Below are 21750 nucleotides of genomic sequence, written 5' to 3' on the forward strand. Positions count from 1 at the left end.
GGGGATGCAGGGGACAGAGCGGGGCTTGGCATGGTACCAATGGAGGGCAGGCACTGGGGACACAGGGAAAGGTCATCCATGCTCATCCCTTCATATAGCCCTTATGCCGCAGTGGTGAGCACAAGTCTGGCTACAGTTATGAGATCTGCAGCCCACCCAGAGTCACCCACAACAGGGGTAACCCCTGGCCATAGCACCAACCAGGGCTCCCTGGTCAGCCCCTCCGTGCCGGCAGGAAAGCAGCCACACTGCTGGTGCAAGGCACGGTGAATTTATTGCTCATGGGAGCAGGCTGGATGCCCCATCTCACACCTAAGTGAGTGGCCACAAGGGCTGGATTCCTGCGCTCCATGCTGGCAGCACTCTGCTGCCAAGAGGGGACACAAGGAGCCTGGTGCTCTCAGAAGTGGAGCTGGACGAGATAGCGGATCCTGCACTGGCTCTCCTGGTAGATGAGGTACTCGCTTTGGAAGAAGGACGAGTCCTTGTAGGTGGGCATGGGGATCGGCTTGCCTTGGCACACCAGCACCTTCTTCCCATCCAGCATCACCTCCACATCCTGTGCAGGGTCTGGACAAGAAGACTCCACTAGTGCCAGCCCTGAGGGCCATCCCAAGGCCCCCAGTCCCACCGCTCACCTGGCTCCGTGCGACCACAGGCCAGGACGCTGTCATAGCCATCGGGCGGCTGCTGCAGCGTGGGCTCATCGCGGGTGATGCAGTACTGTTTGCCCAGAGCCACCTCCGTCAGGAACATCAAGCCAACTCGCGTGGATGTGCAGCCCACTGACACCGGGAAGGGAAATGAAGGGGAAGGAGTGATGGCACCAGAGTTGCCACTCATTTGTGCGTGAGTCCCTAGCATGGAAGGGGCTTGGCAGAGGTGCCACAAAGAGCTAGGCTTGCACCGACCCTACAGACACCCCAAACAGCCTGCTGCTCACCATAGCCAGCAGACTTGCTGTTCTCAGAGGCAAAGTAGATGCCCTTGCCCACGCGTCCCCCCGAGTGGGGCATGATGCGCAGCCCATTCCTCAGGATGGCCGCGACCACTGCCACGTTGGTGCCATGCCACAGCAGGCGCCGGTGCTCCAGGTGGTCATGGGCCTGGAAGAGCTTGTCCTGGAGAGACACGGAGCAGAGGGCTGGCCAGGGAGGGGCATACAGGGTTGGCCCAACTCCCCTGCCCAGCCAGCCGGCGTTCCCGCTCTGCTGTATGTAAGTGGCCCTGGACCTGCAGACAAAGCCCAGTCCAGAGTGCACAGCTGGGTTCTCCTCAGGCTCCTTCTTCTCACCTCACCCTCTCGGGCCACCTTCCAGATGTTGAGGATGTAGACCTGGCCCCCTGTCTGTGCCACATAGTTCAGGATCATCTGCAAGGAAGGACATGGTGTCACTGCTGGCTGCCCATAACTGTGTCCCCAGAGTGTCTAAGTGGCACTGGGGACCGTCACACCTCATACTCTTGGGAGGTGTGCTCCAGCAGGGTGAGCTGGCAGCACAGCAGGGCATAGTCCCGGTCCAAGGGGTGGGTGACCACCTCCTCCTCCTCTTCCACCTTCTGTGCCTGCAGACTCTGTGCCACCTCGATGTCAGCCAGCACCTGGAGGGAACAGAGCAGGGACACAGTCATTGTGGGCCAGGACAAGGCTCCCACTACCTCTCCACCCCACAGAGACAGATGCCACTGCCACATCTCACCAGCAGCATGTCTTTCTTGGCACGCAGCAGCTCGGGGGAATCTATGGGGGGTGGCCGTGCCCGCCCAAAGTTGTGGGGCACAATGGTGTAGAAGCGTGAGGAGAGCTCCTCCAGCCGGGACATCCTGCAGGGTTGCTCCCCCAGTGCAGCTTCCAGCTCCTCCAGTGCCTCGAAGCCCTGAGCAATCTGCTGCTTGCTCAGCTTCCCCAATGGCATCTTCTTCACATCTGGCAGGGGTGGAGCGCACGCTGTCAGCCCACATCTCGTGCCAGCGTGCTAGCGTTCCCCAGCCCCACTGTGCTGAGCAGCCCCAGCATCACCACAGCCAAAGGGGATGCTCAGAAACCCACCAGCACCTCCGCGCTCATCAGGCCCCCTGGCACCTCCTACCAATATTCATGGTCTGCATGGCGTGGCGGAACATGTCGCTGCTGAAGATGAGGGCCACCAGCTCCTGCGTGGTCTCATCCAAGGCACAAGGCAGCATGCGGCACTTGGAGACCTTCCCATCACCCACACCATCCGTCTGTGGGAGCAAACCCCAGCCTTGTGCTGTCCCTGGGTCATGCCCAATGCCACTATGATGTCTGTGGTGCTCAGTAGAGAGCGCCAAGCTTGCCTCCTTGTCCATCCCACAGCCCACCCTGCTGACCCTGCTCGATGTCTCAGGCTCAGCATTGAGGCAATGCCACTCACCTTGAGGGCCACCTCCTGCCCGGCGCCGGGCTGCACCTCTATCAAGGTGTACTTTCCTGGCTGGGCCACAAAGTTTTCCCGTGCTGCCCAGCTGTTCTTGGTCTTTTCCCAAAACTTTTTCTCAAAATCCTTCTTGGCAGCTTCCAGAGAGGTGAACGGCAGGAGCTTGGACTGGCCCACTTCTCCCTGAAGCAGACCCAGTATCAGAGGCACTGCATGGGAGCCATGGGCATCTGGTGCCATGGGTTTCCTTGCTGCAGTGCCTCCTCAGCATGAGGACGCATCCTTGTTTCCCCCCAGGGAAAGGTTGTGGCAGAGCTGCTCACTTTGGGACTGGGAATTTGGGATGGGGGAGCTGGCAGGGAGCACCTCAACCCCAGTCAGGGATGGCCACAGGTTAGCTCACCACACGTCCCCAGCGGTTCCAGGTGCTGTAGGTGCCATTGTGCATGATGAGCTGGATGATGTAGAACTTGTTGTTGTTGGCTCTGATGTTGGTTTGGTTCAGGGTGCAGTCATAGTCCTCATAGACCTATGGCAGGCAGCAGGTTGGGGTGGCACTGAGGGCAGAGGGGTGCTTCACCCATTTGGGGGCGTGGGGGTCCCCATTAGTCCTCTCCATCCTCCTTCCATCCCCAGATGCTCCTCCCCACACTCACCTGTGCATCAGGCCCTGCACTCAGGGGACACTGCCCATCAATGGTGGCGGGGGGCTTCTCCTTGGGGGCTGCCTTCAAGGCAGTGAGCGCGGAGCTCCAGGCATCCTCCTCCTCCTCCTGCCCCCCCTTGGCTTTCTTGCCCCCATCAGCAGGCTGGGATGCAGGGGGTGCTCGGCGCTTGGGGGCCATGGGCCAGCTGCTCCCGTGGGGCTTCAGCTTTTGAGCAGCAGGCTGTGGGAGAGAGAGATGCCGGGTTGCCCTTCCAGGAAGGTCCAGCTGGGCTGTACCTTGTCTGTCCTATGCCTATAGCCAGGAACTGGGCGGGAGGAGGGGAGCATGGGGATCTGCTGTGGGGGGAGCTGAGCAGGGTAGGCTCCAGGGTTTAGAGCAGTGGACGCTGGGGGCAGCAAGAGGAATGAGGAGAGGGGAGCGGTACAGCTGGCAACCATTGCCAAAGTTCCTCCCTGATGCAGCAACCAGGGACAAGCAGAAATTGCAAGCAGGCACACCCCCAAGCAGCAGTTCCCTCACTGCCATTCAGAAAACAGCCTTCAAAGAGCTAAAATCCGCATCTGTGCTAAAGCTGCATTTTGCAGGTGGAGTGTTTTCCCTGTAGTACCTCTGGAGGCGAGCAGTGACCGCAGGAACACTTTCCAGCTGCTCTCTGTCAGTCTGCAGCCTAACTCCCCCAAGGGATAGGCAGCAAAACAGCATCGCTGTGTGTGCCCAGAGAAACCCAGAGGCCCTCAGTGAGGGTTTGGAGGCTGTTCAGGGGCAGCAGCAAGCGGCAGCCTGATGTGCTCCCTAACAGCTGCAGGCTGCAGTGCTGTCCCTTCTGCTGAGTAGATGGAGGGGACAGTGCCGCTGGGCGAGTGCTGAGCTCTGGGCCTCGCAGAGCTGAGCTGCAGGCAGTAGGACGGCTGGTGTTCTCCTCCCAGCACTGCTTCCAGACAGCTCACTCACAACTGCGGGCCGTTCTGCGCCGCCTCACCGCACAGCTCAGCAGAGGACACGCTGAGCTGCGGGCACGAGCTGGGATCAGACAGTTCAGCACGCAGGAAAGAGCACAGTGCCACGGCGGCGGCACAAACCCGCCCGCGGAGCGGGTGCTGCCACAACCTACAGGGGGGTTTTGCTTCTACTTCAATAACCGCGCAGAACCGGAGCGGCCCACGCTGGGCCGAACTACAACTCCCAGCGTGCCCCGCGGCGGGCGGCCACCGCTGCGCATGCGCAGCAGCTGGAAGCTTCCAGGCGGCGCGCGCGGTGCCTGCTGGGTAGAAGACGGCCAGTCAGCTCGGCGCCATTTTGTGGCGAGGGAGCGGGGGCTGCGGGCGTGTGTTCGGCGCCGCGCAGTGGCGGTCAGAGCCGTGCCGGAGACTTGCGGATCGTGGGCAGCGCCATGGGCTCGGATAAGCGGTAAGTGGCGGTGGGGGAGGCGGGGGCCCGGGGGGCTGCGGAGGGAGCGCGCTCTGAGCTCGGCCCGCCGTTCCCGCAGCGTGAGCAGGACGGAGCGCAGCGGCCGTTACGGCTCCATCGTGGAGAGGGAGGACCGCGACGAGCGGGAGTCGCGGAGCCGCCGCAGGGACGACTACAAGCGGTCCAGCGAGGAGCGCCGCGGGGACCGCTACGACGACTATCGCGACTACGACAGCCGCGACTACGATAGCCGAGACTACGACAGCCGCGATAGCCGAGACTGCCGCGACTACGACAGCCGCGATAGCCGGGACTGCAGAGATTACGATAGTCGCGACGGCCGCGACTGCAGGGACTACGACAGCCGCGACTGCCGAGATTACGACAGCCGGGACAGCCGCGACTACGATTGCCGGGACTACGACAGCCGCGACAGCAGGGACTACGACAGCCGCGACAGCAGGGACTACGACAGCCGGGACTACGACAGAGACTACGACAGCCGCGACTACGACAGCCCCGAGGTGAGCGCTGCGGGGCCCGCGGGGTGCGGCTGGAGCTCGGGCTGGGGGTGGCAGCGGGGCGCTGACGTGTGTTGGCTTCCAGAGGGAGCGAGAGCGCAGGAACAGCGATAAATCCGAGGACGGGTACCACTCCGATGGCGACTATGGAGAGCACGACTACAGAAACGACATCAACGACGAGAAGGAAAGCAAGACCATCATGTTGCGTGGCCTGCCCATCACGGTTACCGAGAACGATGTGAGTAGGCAGGAGGGGCTTTGCTCTGCGCAGAGCTGCTGCCATTTTGTTGAGCGCTGCATCACGGTGCCCCCCCCTTCTAGACGTGTTGGGAGCGCTTCCATTTTGAATCCTAAAAGGGTTCCGGCCGCCGCTGTTGAGTAACAGAGGTCATCTCAATGTTAAGCTGTTCGTTTTCAATAGAGCTGTATGTGAATGGTGTGCTTCCCCTAAGATTTTTGTGGGATTTAAAACTCCGTGTAGTTTTTTCCTCTTCCCACTTAGCACGTGGAAGAGGATATAGACATACGTCCTCTTTATTTGATGTTACTCTCTAAGGATTGTTAAGGGAGGGAGATAAGGAGCACAAAAGTGATTTAATAACTTTCTGGGCTTTTGTGGAAGCCCGAAGTGAGGGTTGGTGGTGCAGCCCAGATGCTGGGCTCCTCAGCTGAGAGCAGCCGTGCGGAACGCGGCTGTGTGGGTGCAGCTGTGGCAGCCATAAAATGGCTGCTCCGGAGCTGAGGGAAGGAGTGAGCGTGGTGCGCCATCATCTGACTGTGCTGGAAAGACCTCGCACCCCCCTGGGAGGGATCTGTTTGCCCTCTCACTGGGCTCTTTCAGTGACCAAGATCACAAGCCTAGAGCTGCTGTGTGAAGTGGGATAAGAAACAGCTGTAAAAGCCAGGGTGTATCAGTTTGTTTTCAGGCACGCTCCCCTTCCGATCCTGAGATCTTTGTGTGGCAGTTGCTAACACAGAGCATCTTTTTGCACCACTTCTGTGGTAGATCTCTGCTTTTTTTTTTTCTTTTCTCTTTTAATTGAGTACTTTCTGAATACTGGCAATGCTTTTCAATCGCCACGTGTGATCATTTTTTAAGCACTGAGCAAAGCATCCAAACAATGGAATTCAGTCAGAAGTTACCTGAAACATATTTAGCAATTTTTGTTTCTGATTTTGTACCCGTGCAGCTTTATGGTTCTGCAAATAACTGCAGTATAATCTGTGGGAAAGCTGAATGTAATTTTAGTTACGAACTCATCAGCAGAGTTGAGGTTATGATTTTTGGAATGATTGCTTTCTGCTGAAGTCAGCTTTCCCTTTGTGCTTCTGGTATTAACTGTACATATTTTAACAGCTTTTTCCTCTTCTCTCACGAGAAGGTATTTGCACTGAAGGTGGTAGGTCAGTTCCAGCCAGAAGATGAGCAGGCAGCTTTAAATAACCTTTGAGTCTCGCCTGCTGTTGTATGTAGTGTAGCATGAGTTCCCTGTAGGAGCTGCCAAGCTCCTTTTGTTCTTAGGAGATAATTTTACGTGTTTGTTTTTCCTTTATACTCCTTGGCAATAATTTATCTAGTTTGTCACACCCAACTTAAGCAGCTTGGTTGTGTCTGAAGAGCTGACGTCCCTGTAGCATGATCTTTGACAGTATTCTTAACAAATCTCACTTATTTTCTGAAAAGCAAAAGGGAAACTCTGTTAGAGGATTGCAGCTATGGCTAGGGGCTTAAGGGAATGTGCATCACTGAGCCTCCCAGTAGTGTTACTGTTCTCTGCTAGGAGTTGGATGTTTCCAAGCATGCAGGGTTGGGGATGCTAGCAGCATTCTTTGTTAAGACATTGGCCAAGCACGGAGTTTGCCAAATTCTGTACAGATGGCCTTGGAATTCAAGGCCGTAGTGATTCAGATTCTGGATGATTCTGTGGGCTGTGAGGACAACGGAGGGCTGTGTGGGTTCTGTGGTGCGTGTCAGGCTCCTGTTCACCCCAAGGGCTTGCTTCTTTTTCTGAGATAATATTCAGACTCTTCTGCTCTGTGCACCCGCTGTGCGTACAGTAGGCTGGATTGCTGCTTTGTGTGGCTGAGATGTGTGCTAATATTTGAAAACTTAACTGTCTGATAAAATCTCACGCAGATCCGGGAGCTTATTGAGTCCTTTGAAGGTCCTCAGCCTGCAGACGTGAGGCTGATGAAGAGAAAAACAGGTGAGAGCTCTTATCCAGTTTTTGGTATGGCCTTCCTCTTCCCCAGCCCAAAAGAGTATCCAGAATTATCCCCAAACTGCAAGCACGTGCAATCAATAAAAAAAAAAGTTTGCCATGGCTAAGGAATGTGGCTTTTTGGAAGACTTGTAGATAGCTCGTCCTGTTAAAAAGAAGTCTGTCTCCAGGGGTTTTAGTTAACAGGTGTTGGTAAGTAATACTAGTATAAACCCATTTAATAGTATGTAGTCTGTTGCATGGTTACCTGTAAACGTGGATTCAAATGGAGTGAAATGTAGCCAGTTAAGGGAGCTTGGTTCCTTGCCATGGCAAAATAACGAGCAGATCCCAGCAGTTGACGTCGCATTTGTAAAGCTGCTTTGTCGTGAAGTAATGAAGCAGTTGGAGAGAGATTCACCTGTTTTAAAGGAACTGACTAACACAAGTATCCCGTCTATATCTGAATGCTGTCTCTAGGTGTAAGCCGTGGTTTCGCCTTCGTGGAGTTTTATCACTTTCAAGATGCTACCAGCTGGATGGAAGCCAATCAGGTTGCTTCACTCACCAAGTCTAGATATTCCTGAAAATGGAAAAAGTCTGTACAGTTTAAAAAAAAAAAAAAAAGAAAAAAATAAAGGTGGAAGGAGTGGTTTGTTCCGTAACAGTGATTTAAATGAATAAAAGCTTTGTATATATTAAAAGTTTTCAGAGTGATAGAAAATAGCAGGTAATGTTAGGAAAAGAAAATGGGCTGTTTTGAGCCCTCCCTCATAAAATGTGCTGTTGTCTGATTACATGGTGCCAATTTATTTGGCTCTGGAAAGAGTAGCATATAGTCCATAAAAGACTCTTACTTTACTTCCACCTGCTAGTTCTGTTGCCAGAGAAGGCATCAGATACTGTGAGATTTTCATTACCTTGGTATTAATCCTGAGTAAAATTTAGAAAAAGATGTGCCAGGTCATTAAAAAGATGTGTTCCCTGAGTCGAGGGAAGACACCTGGCTCCTCTGGACAGAGAAATGTGTTCATTCCAAATAAATCTGATGGGAACTGAGGGCTCTTCAAAGTTGTGCTGTGTATTTTGGCTTTTCTGGACTATGACTTGACAAGGAGCCAAAATGCAGAAAGTGCTCTAGTTTCTTTCCCAGTGCTGCTTTCTTCTCACACTGTAAGCACGCTCTGGATTTGCTAATTTTTGAATCTCCACAGTCTGTTTTAACAACAGATCTTAAATACTCTCTTGGAGCCAGCAAAGTGTGTTGAGCCGCTTGTTCTTTTTACAGTTAAATATATGCTGTGAGGATCTGTGGGCAGCATGAGGAACATGTTCTGCTGCGTCAGTTTATGTGTCCAGGCACTGCAGCAGCCCTGCAAGCAGCTCCAGCAGATGGAGGTAGCTGTGTGCTTTGTGCTGGAGTAGAGCTCCACGTGGCTCGTGCTGGGAGTCGTTTCCCAAGGCACAGTTTGGGTCCTGTTCCACGGTGCCCTGCTCTGTAGGGTGGGCAGGTGCAGCGGAAGGACTCGTGTTAGGAGATGAATGCTAAGTGCAATTCTAGAGATAGTTTTAATATATACAAAGCTGTATTGCTGCATAATTTATTGCAACAAATACTCAAATTCACTCCGGTAACCCAGCCACCCTAGTAGTAGGGAAAACATAGAGTCTCCCCAGCAGCCCGGTCGCTGACTGTTAGATGAAAGAATGATGTATTGCAACTGTGCCAGCAGCTTTGTTTCTATGTGTGCATATCCAGTGAGCGCTGGGCCCTCCAACCCTCCCTCCTGCCGGTAGGAGAAATGGCTTTGCCCTATTTAGTTGCACAGAATGTGAGAGCCTTATTCATGCTACATGCTAGATGTATCTGTCAGACCCTGTTACAGAGAAGCCACTGGTCCTGGTGCTCCTGTGGTACCTCTGCAATAAGCCAACCTGTCATAAAACTGGTTCTTGTATTAAAATGTCTCGGGGTTGGCCTGTAGTGCACGTTTCCTCAGACTGACTTGTGCCTGTTTGAAATACTTTGTCTGTGTATTGAAGGGGCGCTCTGCGTGCCCGCACTTGGCAAAGCACGAGGCTGAGAGCTGGGGCTTCTAAAACAGATCTAAATTCCTAATTCCTGTAAAGTCAGAGCGAGCGGACGTGCTGAAAGCATCATGAACTTTTCCTAGCCCAGGAGAAGCTTCGCTCTAGTTAGCCATTGTGGAGAGCTCTTTGCCTGAATGAAGAACACAAAGCTCTTGCGCAGGCTTCCAATTGAACCGATGCTTTAGTCAAAGGAAAGCACTCGATGGCACTTGTAATCCAGCCTCCAAGAAGTCTAAGCAGGGTCCCTTTGGAAGGAATTACTGTATTTACAAAGGGACGCTTCTGAAGAAAGTGCTTGGAAAAGTAATCCAAATGTGGTTGTTTAAAGGTCTGGGGAATTTGGAGTAGGGGAAGAAGTGAAGCAGTCACCTAAGGACATGTTTAAAAAGTCGCTCAATACTATACCAGAAGTGAATAGAAACGGGGCAAGGAGACTCCTAAAAATGTGTTAATCCTGAACGCAGCAAGTTAGGACTTTGTCTCCTTCGAGACACTTCCTGGTTCCATGGCAGCGTTTAGTGTTTGGCAACTTTTTCAACACTCCCTGATTCCGTTTATCTTTGCTCCACATCCCATTCTCTTACTGCCCTCGTCCTCCTCTCTGCAGGATTGGATGGGCAGGGTGTAGGTGGCGGTGGTTGTCCTCCACATCCTCCCCATATGTTGTCCATTTAATTCAGGAGCACTGATTCCTCCGAAGGGTGCTCTGCCATGGGAAAATGAACACGTGTGCCTCGATACAGGGATAATTGAAACCACTTCTTTTGCAGAAAAAGCTGGTGATTCAGGGGAAGCAGATTGCGATGCACTACAGCAACCCGCGGCCTAAATTTGAGGACTGGCTTTGCAACAAGGTACAGTGTGTCTTTTTATCTGTTTCTCATCATTTCAGTTCTTTTCACCAGCTACGTGACCAGGACAAAGCAGTGCATAGTTTGGGCCTAGTGGTGGTTACAACGATGGAGAAATGCAAGGCACAGGAGTGCAAAGGTTCTGGAAATGCAGTGGCAGAAACGCCTGGAGTGATGGAATTGTCCACGGAGAACATCAGCAGCTAGAAGATAAGGGCTGGGACTCAGTGGTGTACTTGCCAGCTGAGGCAAAATTCGTTAGTGGAGCTGTGTGTTGCTGCCACTAATGTATGCCTGACCCAGAGCTTGTCTCCCAGGAGTTGCTGTTCACAGCAGAGCTGATAGAACAGCCATTGCCCTGAGGGAATTTCTCTGTGATTCTGTCATCTCTTTAGAAAATCAATAATACTTTCAGCCTTAGGTTGAGCTGCAGCTTTTGCTGATGGATGCAGTAGTTGTGCACATATTGTAAAACAGACTGGAAGGGCGCTGCCATTTTTGCTTATACAGAAGTCAATTAGTGAACTGTACCAGAACACGACATCATTAGATGAATTCTGTATCCTTCAGGTGACAACTGATGTTGTGTGCAACTGCTGTACACTTGTTTGACCCTCTTTAAGTGGAGATGATGTAGCAAGATCAAAACCAGGCTGCTGTGTTCTGCTTTAATCACTTAAAGATAACTTGTTTTCAAAGCTTGCTGAAGGACTGGTTAATGTAGTGTAATTCAGGATAGTTTACTGACTAGAGTAGGGGTGACTGGGATGTTCTGAAAAGCAGCTGCAGTACAGGTGAGGACGAGTTTTGTTGTTCTTGATCATTGTGGTTGGTTCAGCTTTGCTGTACTTATCTTGATTGTCTTGTTTTCAGCAAAATACAGCACATGCCACCATTGGTGTGAATCAACGAAATCCTTACTAGATCTACTTTTTTTTTCCCACACAGTGCTGTCTTTACAACTTCAGAAGGAGACTGAAATGCTTCCGCTGTGGAGCGGACAAATTTGGTAAGTTCCTCTCATCTCTTTGGGTGTCTTTGAATTTGGATGAGTGTAGGTTGTAGCCTACACTGTGACGTTCTGGCTTTGAGTGACAGAACAACATTGTGATTCAAGTTTTTCCTTCCTATGAAGATTCAGAGCAGGAGGTACCACCTGGAACAGCAGAAGCCGTCCAGTCCGTGGATTATTACTGTGATAGTAAGTAAAAGTCGAGCAGAATTTTGAGTTTACTGTATAAAGTGACTTGTGAATCTGTGCAGAAAAGTCCTGGTACCTCAGAGTGCCCTTTGGAACCCACGTTGAGCTCTCTCAGGGCACAGCACTTACCACGGTTAGGTTGTTCCCAGTTAGTTTGTAGACTGGTACGTGTGAATGTTGGCAAGGGCTTCTGCTCAGGAAGTGCTTTCCTTTCATTAGAACAGTATTGACAGCCCTCTCATCTTCCCAGCAGAGCAAGTGCTTCCTGCCAACTCCCCAAATACTGTACTCTTGAAACAGAAACATGCTCTTGTCCAAAACTACTGCTGTTTTGGGTTTGGTGGTGTTTTTTTGTGTTGGTTTTTTTTTTTTTTAAGGCTTTTCAGAGTACTTCAAGTTCTTCTGTACACAGCTAATGTCATACTTTCTTTTTTCCTCAGCCATCATTCTCCGAAACATTGCTCCTCACACAGTAGTGGAATCCATCATGACTGCCTTGTCTCCGTATGCCTCTCTGGCAGTCAATAATATTCGTCTTATCAAAGACAAGCAGACTCAGCAAAATAGAGGCTTTGCATTTGTGCAGCTGTCTTCTGCCATGGTGAGGGCCTTATTGGTTTTGTGCTGAGGTCTGCCCCGCTTCCCTAGGGGTTCATAGATCATTGAACAAATACTAAATGTGTCAGAGCCTTTCATCGTTAGCTGCAGCTTGGAAGGGAAGTGGGGGGATGCTGTGAACACAGGGGAAAAGCGTTCATGGCAGAGTGCAGTTCCGAGTTGAAAGCTCGCTTCATGCGTGGGTCACAAATAATGGTCTGGGGTCATTTGGATCACAAGAAAAGGCTGGAGTGTGCAGTGTGAGGAAATGCATAGAATTGGGCTCCTTTCATCTTGAGAAGGTGAAGGAGAGGGAATCTTGCTGCTCTGAGCATCATCCAGAGCAAGGCTGTGAGGATGGCAGAGACAGTCTCAAAGGGTGCTTGGTGAGGGTAGCAGGCATACTGAAACGTGGGAAATGGCAGTAAGGTACAAGGAGAATGTCTTCCCTTTTGTGAGGAGTTAATACTGGAAGAAGGCTCCCAGAGGGGTGCTGGCACCTCTGTTGTTGGAGATGTTCAAATTGACAATCAGTGTGGTCTGTTTGGACTTGCTTTAAGCAGAGTTCAGCAGTTCAGTGTTGGATGAAAATGGGTGGCTGATGTCAGCCTCTGCTGGGCTGCCTTCTGGAGTAATGTGGGGCAGAACTAAAGACTATGTTGAATCAAGTGACCCCGCTTTTCTGGGCAGCACACTGTCAGCAGGCTGTAATCCTGTTGTACTCAGCATGTGTGGCATGAGGGGACACAGAGGTGCTGCCATAGCTTTATGTGTTTTCAGCTGGTGTGTGTGAAAAGTTGGAGCTCTGAGAGCTTCTGCGTCCTCTTCAGTAACCTGCTTTTCATAATAATGAGTGTTTCTTGTTGTAGGATGCTTCTCAACTGCTGCAGATTTTACAAAGTCTTCAGCCACCATTAAAAATTGATGGCAAAACAATTGGTGTTGACTTTGCAAAGAGTGCCAGAAAGTGAGTTGCAGTAGCAGTTCATTTCCCCTCTTATCCCTTCCTCCATATAAAGATTCGCGGTCGTCACTGGAGCTTTTAAGATTACCATCACTCCAGTTTTGCTTCCTTGAAGTGTCTTTTGTTACGTGGCTCCTTATTGTGTGTGAGCAGAGTGACAGCAGTTGTTTCTTATCGTCTGCATCGCCGGTCCTCCGTAGCTGCCCTTGTAACTTCTTTCATACACAGCACAGTTGTTTCATTGGAGGCCTACAGGCTGGTTATTGACTGCCCAACACTGAGCCCAGCTCCTCCACCTGCTAAGCAGTTCTTTGGCTCATTCATGACAGTGTTTAAGACCTGCCAAGAAATCCATGCATGCTGGCAGGCTCTACCTCCTTGTATAGCGATCACTTCACAAAAAGCAGTGCTTACTCAGGTGTGTGATTTCTGTGGTTTCAGGGACTTGCTTCTGCCAGATGGGAACAGGGTCAGTGCCTTCTCTGTGGCAAGTACAGCCATTGCTGCAGCACAGTGGTCATCCACTCAGGTAGGGTTTGGAAACTCGTTCACAGTCCTGTTATCCGTGTAAATCTAGAGATCTGGTTCTGATCATTAGGCTGGAGCCTAATCAGCACTGAAGTCGTTAAATGCAGCAATTCTTATCCATCTCTGATTTAAAAAGAAATAATAATAGCCTGCTTCAATTTCAGCCTCAAACCGGAGAAGGCAGCACCCTTGACTACAGCTACCTCCAGTCAGGACAGGATGGCTACACGCAGTACACTCAGGTTGGTGCTGCTGGCTCTTCTGTAGCCTGCAAGCTGTTACAGTGTGGGTATCTGCTGCTCATCCTGTGTTTTCATTCATTTTCCTTCGCAGTACTCCCAGGATTATCAGCAGTACTACCAAAACCAAGGAGGTGTGTTGGACTCAGATGCAGCTACCATATCAGGTGGTGTTTCCAGCGTGTGGGAGATGCTGTTGTCGGTGATGAGAGGCAATAGGGATGTTTTGCTTTAGCTTTGAAGTTCATTTCCTCAGTAAAGGGGGACGGATTTTGCTGCCATTATATGTGAATGGATGTGTGTTCCTGGAGAAGCATTGTGAGTTTGTTCACGTGGGACCTGTGGTCTGTGAGATGAGTGCAGCTGCTGTCTCAGAATATTGACATAAAGCCTTGAATTCATGAGAACTGCGTGAGCAGCTCTAGAGAAATCCTCAGTGCTGGCAGCTGTCAGAGGCCAGGAATCACTGGCTTTGAGAGCAAAATATTTCCTCCTGAAAAGGAAACTATTCCTTGTCTGGAAAGAAAATACCCACTGTTTTTGTCTCCTTTTGAATGTTTATTGCCTTGTTTGGCTGCTGGAGCTGGAATTAGGATCCGAAACTGTAAACAGAGTAATTTTAGCCCTAGGATGAAGTGCTGTTGTACAAATCATTGGGCTTATCCATTGCTGCTCTGTGTTGGCAGGAGCCCCAGTCACCACCACCACGGCTGCCGTTGTGTCCCAGAGTCCCCAGCTCTACAACCAACAGACGAACTCGCCTGACTCCCCGGTAATTGTGGCACTCCTTGCTTTCGGTGCCAGGGCTTCATTTGGTGGGACTTCTGCCTTAACTGTGGCCTCTGCACACTCTTTAAAGTGAGTGTGGTACAGCAGAGCTGTGAGATGTCACGGGTGAAGTTAAATGCAGCACTTGTGTTTATAGAAGAGTCACCTTCTATTTCTTTTCTCTGATAGTTCTGTTCTTTGTTAAAGTTGAGTACTAAGTGTGCTGGCAAAGAGGAGCTAGCTCTTGCATGCTTAGTGTGGGCTGCATATGCTTTGGCTCCCTGTCCTTGTTTTTTTGCACCTCAGTGACAGATCTTTCTCATCAAGATTTCTTCTGTTTTCTTCTAGACACAAGCAGCACCAGCCACCACCAGCACTCAGGCACAAACAGCTGCCCCAACTGGTGTCGTCCCTGGAACCAAGTATGGTAAGCAGAGAGGGGCCGTGCTGGGACGGGTGTCTGTTCCTCTAGCAAGCGAGAAGCTTTGCTTTAGCTAAATGTCCCACCCCTAAAGTTGGTGGTGCAGCTGCTCCTGGCTGTGCCTTCTGGTCAGATGGTATGAGTGCTTTGTAGGCACGTCTGCTCTTAATCATTTCAGAATTATAGTTGAATTATACGCAGGAACCAATGTCAATTTGTCTGGAATGACCTTGTCCTTTACTTGGACTTTTTTTTTTCAGCTGTCCCTGATACATCCACCTACCAGTATGATGAATCTTCAGGATATTACTATGATCCTGTTACAGGGCTCTACTACGATCCTAACTCTCAGGTAAATATAGGTTCTTAGCACCCATCTATCTGTTAATGCTAGTTCAGTTCTGTGTCTGTTGCCTTATGAGTGAAACTGAGGGGCTGTTGTACTTCACTCTGGTTATAGCCCTTAATTTTTCCTCCAGTTTGCCCTGCATAGGGTTACACATACACACACTGTTACAGATGCTGCCAGTGAGCTGCTTCATTGCAGAGCAGCCAGCAAAGAGCATGCTGTGCTCTCTTGGGAGAGACATGGAGATTTCCATAGTGCTGTTGGTCAGAACATGTGTTTGGGGTCACAGGCTTCAGCCACTCTGTGTCTTTTGCCTCCTTTGTGAGGTCTGGGTTGCTCTGAGGAGCTCCTTTCCATGCAACATCAGACTGAATCAGGCCGCTTCTTTTGGTTCTTTCTTTTGATGCTTAGCTTATGTGGTGTGTGTAACTATCTGATGGTTTTCTTCTCTTTGTCAGTATTACTACAATGCCTTAACTCAGCAGTATCTGTACTGGGATGGTGAAAAAGAGACCTACATGCCTGCAGCAGAGGGTATCACATACCAACAAACGGCGACCGCAACCACCACAAAAGAAGTGAAGGAGAAGAAAGAGAAGCCTAAGAGCAAAACAGCTCAACAGGTAAAAGCTGAAGTGGGATCATAACTGCGCTGGTGTCTTCTGTGGGGTAAGATTATAGTTTGCCCTTCTGGTGACAGTCCTGGTTGGCTGGTGGAATGTGTACCTGCACATTGCAGACATTGTGCAGGGCTGAGAAGAGGCGGGGTTGGCAGGGACTTCAGTGCAGAAATAACTACTGCATAGGAGAGATGCATACGAAATGATGCCAGGAGCAGTGGGAGTACAACTGAGCTGCCAGTTAGAGGAGTGGATTGATAAGAAGGGTTCATACACCGAAACAGGCAGACTGCACTTTCACTCTATTTTTTAACACTATCTACGGGGAAGCAGCTGCAGTATAGAAGATAGTGAAGTTGCCTTGATCTGGAGTGTCTGTACAAACGGAACAGTTGAATGGGTGTCACGGGAGTCTGGTGTCTATGGAGGCAGAGGTCTGAGCAAACCACTCTGCGTCTGTTTCAGATCGCTAAAGACATGGAGCGCTGGGCCAAGAGCTTGAACAAGCAGAAAGAGAATTTCAAGAACAGTTTCCAGCCGCTGAGCACGAGGGAGGAGGAGCGGAAGGAGTCTGCAGCTGCAGATGCAGGCTTTGCCCTTTTTGAGAAGAAGGTGAGGCTGGTGAGAAGCGTGCTGTGGAGAGTGGTGTGGCAGAGCTTGGTGCTCACGGTGCTCTTGTCTTTCAGGGCGCTCTGTCTGAGAGGCAGCAGATCCTACCAGAGGTGATGAAAAATGGGGAAGATGAAAATCCCTTGAAGGTGAGCGGGAGATGTCTGATGGGTTGCTTTATGGGTGAAAGAGGCTGGGTTCCTGTATTGCTAAAGCTGACTGTCACATGTTGAGAGCTCTCAAGAGGAGGACCGGCAGACGCCTGCCTTCCAGCCTGGATTTCCACAGTACCCTCTGTGGAATGCTGTGGTGGTTACAGTGATCCTGTCTGAGCACAGTAGGTTCAGAAGCTGAGAGGTGCAGAGAAAGGTTGTCATGACCTCAAGCCTCAAAGTCTCACTTGAACTTTTGGAAACCTCAAAACCTCTATTTAAGCTATTGTTTGTCTAGCTTGAATTAAGTCTAGCAGCTGTGCTGCAGCACGTGGTTCTTTTAAGCTGTTTGACCCTTCAGCATTGAGAAGGCTCTGTGTCTTCTGCACAGCAAAGTATGTGCACCAGCCTTTGTGCTGTCTTGCTGCACCCATCCCTTAATGCTGCCCTTCCTTCCAGCGTGGCCTCGTGGCTGCCTACAGCGGTGACAGCGATAACGACGAGGACTTGCTAGAAAGAATGGAGAATGAGGAGGAGAAGCTGACTGACTGGAAGAAGATGGCCTGCCTGCTGTGTAGAAGGCAATTCCCAAACAAAGATGCGCTGATTCGGCACCAGCAGCTGTCGGACTTGCACAAGGTGTGTGTGCTGTGTTACCGGGATGATTGATACCCATAACATAGTGTGTAAAGCAAAGTGCTCTTGGGAATGCTTTTCTTCCTACTGCAAAAAGCAGTTGTGTGTGGATTGCTTGTTTCCCAGAAGTCAGCTGCTTACAAAGAGCTGTTGTCCATCCTGCTTGATGTGCTCTGCATTTCATGTTAACGCGAATCTCTTCTTGTTGCAGCAAAACATGGATATCTATAGGAGATCAAAGCTTTCAGAACAGGAACTTGAAGCCTTGGAACTGCGTGAGAGAGAGGTCAGTGTTCAGATGAGCAGATAATGGATGAGTGGCTAATGGAAAAGGGCTTGCACAGATAATGCTGAGCTGTCCTTATCCTGACTTGATGCTAATGAGATAAGCCGTGTAAGCCTAGCCATTCTTGGGCCAAGGCTGTCCTGTTAAACAGAGAGAAATGTCTCCTGCACCACAGCTGCTGCTTATCAGGGAGGTTCTAACTGCCTCACAGCAGTGGGGCAATACAAGGGCTCTAGAACCGGGTCCGGTGACCTTCCAGCAGCTGTCAGGCAGCTGACTGTGCAGGTCCTGACTGGCGTTGGGCTGTTGTACCACGCTGTACAGGTTCTGATCAGCTCTGGGGAGTTGTTCCAGTTCTTTCTATTGGCACTGGCCAAGCCCCATGCTGGCAGACTGCAGCGGGCAGCTCTCTGTAATGGCAGGCATTCAGCTTGCTTACACAGCTCCCAGGAGAAGCTGTGCATTTTTATACCAGTACTAAATATTTACACTGACAGTAACGCTAAATGTTTTTATGTATGTACTTACATAAAAATAGTAAATAAACTTGTCTTCAAACCAACACTCAATTTGGTTACAGATGAAATACAGAGACAGAGCAGCTGAGAGGCGAGAGAAGTATGGCATCCCAGAGCCCCCGGAGCCAAAGCGCAAGAAGGTGTACGATGCTGGCACAGTGTATGTACCTGGAAGCTCCTGGGTGATCAGTTCAGCTTCTGACAAGCAGTGTGATTAACTGACCTTTTCTTCCTGCAGTAATTACGAGCAGCCCACCAAAGATGGCCTTGACAACAGTAATATAGGCAACAAGATGCTGCAGGCCATGGGCTGGAGGGAAGGTTCAGGCTTGGGAAGAAAATGCCAGGGCATCACTGCACCTATTGAGGTAAGTATGGACGGATGCTTCCTCTAAGTCTGGTGCTTTTTGATTCAGAAGTGCTTGCTGCTGAGGTCCTGTGGGAGGCACCGTGCTGTCTGCTGCCTCTTTGTCTCATCCTGTGGTGAAGCTGTCCACTGTGTAGGGTGAAGGGGCAGCGTCTCCCTCTTGGGCAGCATCCTCTGCATGGACAGGCTGGCGCTTCTGTGCCTGCACCTCTCTCTCAGCCTTACTCTGCTGGGATCTATTCCTGCCCACCCGCTTGGGGCAGGATGGGTGGATTTAAGCCAGCAGTTGTGGGTTTGTGTCCAGTCTGATCTCCTGCTGTCGGTGTTTGTAAAATGCCCTGGGTGAGCGCGTGAAGCCAGCATGACAAGCATTCTCTGCGCTGTGCTGCACTCCAAAGCTGATGCCTTGTCTCTTCCATTCCAGGCCCAAGTGCGAATGCGAGGTGCTGGTTTGGGAGCCAAGGGCAGCTCCTATGGTGTTTCTACTGCAGATTCCTACAAAGATGCAGTGCGGAAAGCCATGTTTGCTCGCTTCACAGAGATGGAGTAAAGTCTGTACCCTGGTGACGTGGCTGTATGCTGGTTATGGGTTAGAGCTGACCATTTCATTCCCTTGGACTTTTTCCCCTCTCGGCATGTCACACTTCCACGAGCAGATTGTGCAGGCTGCCCCAACTTCATGCTGGAGAGCTCCTCGCTAGACCAAAGGGGATGCTGATCTTTGTACGGTCCTGTATATAGTGTAATGTATTCTGTGTTCGGAGCGTCTCGTCTGGATGCTGCTCCTGCCCTCCAGAGCAGGGCTGGGACGTGTCAGCTGTGGTTTCACACCGTCTCTGCTCTCCTTTTGTTGTATCGTTTGTCTCTTTTTTTTTTTTGAGAACTTTCCTGTACATTTTGTATGATACATCTTTGTATAGACTTTTTGAAGACTCGGATTCTAGTTGCCAGTTTGGCTCATTTCCAAATGAAATACATCCAAAAGTGTTTCTCTTACTGTTTTCTCGTTGGGTTGAATGAAGAATAAGTTGTCAATGCTGCTTGTCCTTCCTGTGATTCTGCTTCTTCCTTGGTGAGGCTTTGTCCTGCATTCTCTCCGTGCAGTGCTCTGCTTGCATCTTGCCCTGAGGATGTCAGTTTCAGCGTGGCAGCAGGCAGGTGTCACTCTTTGCCTCTCCCGAGATAGAAGAGCCCCAGCTCTCCTTGCTGCAGGAGCGAACAGCAGCAGCGTTCCTGCGGCTCGCTGCAGGGCTGCCTTCAGCTCCTTTGCAGAGCCCTGGAGGGTGAACCCTCTTTGTTGGTGCAGGGTTTCTGCTCTCTGCGCAGCTTTGGCTGGGGCCTGCAGGGGGAGTGTCAGGGAGCTGCTGGAGGCTGGGTCGCAGCGAGCCTGCGGCTTTCCTCTGCCAGAGCTTGTTTGTCACTCGGTGCCAAGCGCCTTCAGTCTTCTCTGCCCGTGCTCCTGGTCCTGCGCTCCTCACCGTGCTCCCGGGGGGCTGCGCTGAGCAGGAGGCTGTGCACAGGGTGATGGAGGAGCAGTTCTTCTCTCCGTCACCTCTTGCAGGCTAACGGTGGGACGGGAGCTCTGCTTCGGGCGCTTCCCAGTCTGACTCGGGGCGTTTGTGGCACCGCTGTCCTACGCAGAGGTACGAAAGCCACGGGCGCGGTTAGGCGCTGCAGCGTGTGTCCCTTCAGTCCCCTGCCCTGGGGGCCGCGCTGTGCCGCCAGGGGGCAGACGTGGCCCGGCTGCCACTGCCGGGGGACGGCGCTGCTCGTCGGGAGCCACGAGGCGTGAGCGCCCGGTGTCACCAGCGGCAGGAGCCGCTGCTCTGCTGCTTCGCAGCCGATCGATCCCCAGCCCTGCGGCTTCCAGGCAGAGCCGGGCTGAGGCTGCGGAAGTTGCTTTAAATCGTCGTGGGATTCTGCTTGGATCGCAGTGCTTTTTAGTGCCTAAATTCCCTTTTCAAGTTAGGGGCATCTCAAGTAAGGAGCTGCATGGCTTTGGGCAGCCCCTGCTCTGCAGGACCCACTGGGATGCTGCTTAGCATCGATGTTCAGTGGCACAAGGCCACCTGGGGAAATGGAGGCACAGGGCTCTGCTCTGCCTGCAGCCAGACCCTGGCAGCCACCAACCCAGAGCCTGGGAAGTGCTGGCTGGTGACGCAGCGAGGACCAGGTGAGTTCCCAAGCCAGGGGCAAGCAAACTGGACAGAGGGCTGATGGCACTACCAGTTCCTGGGCAGGACTGACATGCTGGTCCCCAGTCCCACAAGGAAGAGATGGGACGCAGGGCCGCCAGCGCCCGCAGCTCCAATTTAGGCAGTGAAATGCAGCTGCTTGTGAGTCAATGCGCCGTGGCCCATTGCCTTCAGGCGACCCGCTCTCTGCCTCCCTGGGGACCCAGATCCATGGGAAAGCAGCCATGCGGGCTGGGGACAGGCTGAGGGACGTGCCTGGCACGGTGCGCCCCATCCTGTTCAGGCCTTGGCCTGCATCAGGCTGTGCTTCCCCGGCAGCTGGCCCAGGGCTGCCTGCTCCTTGCCCAGGGCCTTTTCTGGCCATGGTTCATTGTGACCGATGTGAGCGCTGCAGAGCTCAGTGTGCCTGGGCTCTCCTGCCAGCCTCACGGCCCTGTGTGCTCATTGAGGTGAGGAGTGCGGCCAAGTCATTTGCACACTCAGACTCACCGTGGAGTGCTTGTTAATCACTGCTGTTTGTGACCCCTGGCACGGCTCAGCCCAGCCTGGAGCTGCCTTTAGCGCGCTGTAGCACAGCTGTGGCCTCCCTGCCTACCCTCTGCTCCGTGTTTCTCTCTGCAGCTCCACGTCTCCCAGATAGCTTCACGCATTCCTCTTATAGAATCCTCTACCCCTTACCACCCAGGCACCACCACAATGCAGCCACAGGTGCCCACTGCTCTGCCTGTGCCTCAGTTTCCCCACCTGGGCTGGCAGGGAGGAGGTTGCGTGCAACTGTCATGGCTGGGCTTGGGAATCGCCTGCTCTGGATTTCCCCACTCAAGTGGAAAGAAATCTGCTTCTAATTGCTCTACCACGTGCAGCAATGTGCATGCAATTTCCCGCCCAGGGGGTTGGGGAGGGGGGCTCCAATGTTCTGCGTAGAAACCAAAAGCAGCTGGGTGCTGGGATCTGGCTCTTGCTCCATTCCACACCGCCTCTTCCACCAGGTGCCCACACCTCAGCCCAAGGTATTGAGTGCAGGGAGCCAAGCCCAGCGTGCCAATCCCAAGGTGCAGCTCGTGGTGCTCCCCGTGTGACTGCGGGCAGTGGGCTGTGTGCCTGGGCCCCCTGCCAGGCAGAGCTGCTCCCCGGGGGGGCCTTGGCTGGGAGTCAGCTC

At 52.0% G+C, this 21750-nt stretch overlaps 2 protein-coding genes across 2 annotated transcripts; one reads left to right on the top strand and one right to left on the bottom strand.

The window, feature by feature from the left end:
- Positions 1-11: 11 nt before the first annotated feature.
- Positions 12-4114, bottom strand: PARP3 (poly(ADP-ribose) polymerase family member 3). The gene is made up of 11 exons (XM_048957367.1): positions 3675-4114; positions 3056-3286; positions 2803-2928; positions 2397-2582; positions 2091-2226; positions 1701-1927; positions 1456-1602; positions 1295-1372; positions 944-1121; positions 639-785; positions 12-570 (listed from the first exon to the last, which is right to left on the bottom strand). Exons 2-11 carry the CDS (start codon positions 3242-3244, stop codon positions 401-403), a joined length of 1584 nt encoding a protein of 527 aa, XP_048813324.1. The 5' UTR covers positions 3245-3286; positions 3675-4114; the 3' UTR covers positions 12-400.
- A 209-nt stretch (positions 4115-4323) lies between these two features.
- RBM5 (RNA binding motif protein 5) lies at positions 4324-19442 on the top strand. The gene is made up of 24 exons (XM_048957313.1): positions 4324-4474; positions 4554-4998; positions 5081-5236; positions 7136-7205; positions 7680-7753; positions 10061-10144; positions 11090-11150; positions 11277-11342; positions 11783-11943; positions 12809-12906; positions 13345-13432; positions 13596-13673; positions 13765-13837; positions 14357-14442; positions 14787-14865; positions 15120-15211; positions 15667-15831; positions 16294-16440; positions 16515-16586; positions 17049-17228; positions 17437-17511; positions 18092-18189; positions 18268-18397; positions 18821-19442. The coding sequence occupies exons 1-24, from the start codon at positions 4458-4460 to the stop codon at positions 18944-18946; spliced, it is 2721 nt and encodes a 906-aa protein (XP_048813270.1). The 5' UTR covers positions 4324-4457; the 3' UTR covers positions 18947-19442.
- Positions 19443-21750: the final 2308 nt, after the last annotated feature.

Source organism: Lagopus muta, chromosome 11 (genome assembly GCF_023343835.1).
Source record: "Lagopus muta isolate bLagMut1 chromosome 11, bLagMut1 primary, whole genome shotgun sequence".
In the NCBI taxonomy this organism is placed as follows: Eukaryota; Metazoa; Chordata; class Aves; order Galliformes; family Phasianidae; genus Lagopus; species Lagopus muta.

Coding starts and splice junctions, on each gene's coding strand:
- PARP3 (XM_048957367.1), bottom strand. CDS start 3,244: ATGGCCCCCAAGCGCCGAGCACCCCCTGCATCCCAGCCTGCTGATGGG. Junction 2,583..2,802: donor GGAACCGCTGGGGACGTGTG/GTGAGCTAACCT, acceptor GGTCTGCTTCAG/GGAGAAGTGGGCCAGTCCAA. Junction 1,122..1,294: donor AGGTGGCCCGAGAGGGTGAG/GTGAGAAGAAGG, acceptor GTGTCTCTCCAG/GACAAGCTCTTCCAGGCCCA.
- RBM5 (XM_048957313.1), top strand. Junction 12,907..13,344: donor TTTGCAAAGAGTGCCAGAAA/GTGAGTTGCAGT, acceptor CTGTGGTTTCAG/GGACTTGCTTCTGCCAGATG. Junction 16,441..16,514: donor TTGCCCTTTTTGAGAAGAAG/GTGAGGCTGGTG, acceptor CTTGTCTTTCAG/GGCGCTCTGTCTGAGAGGCA.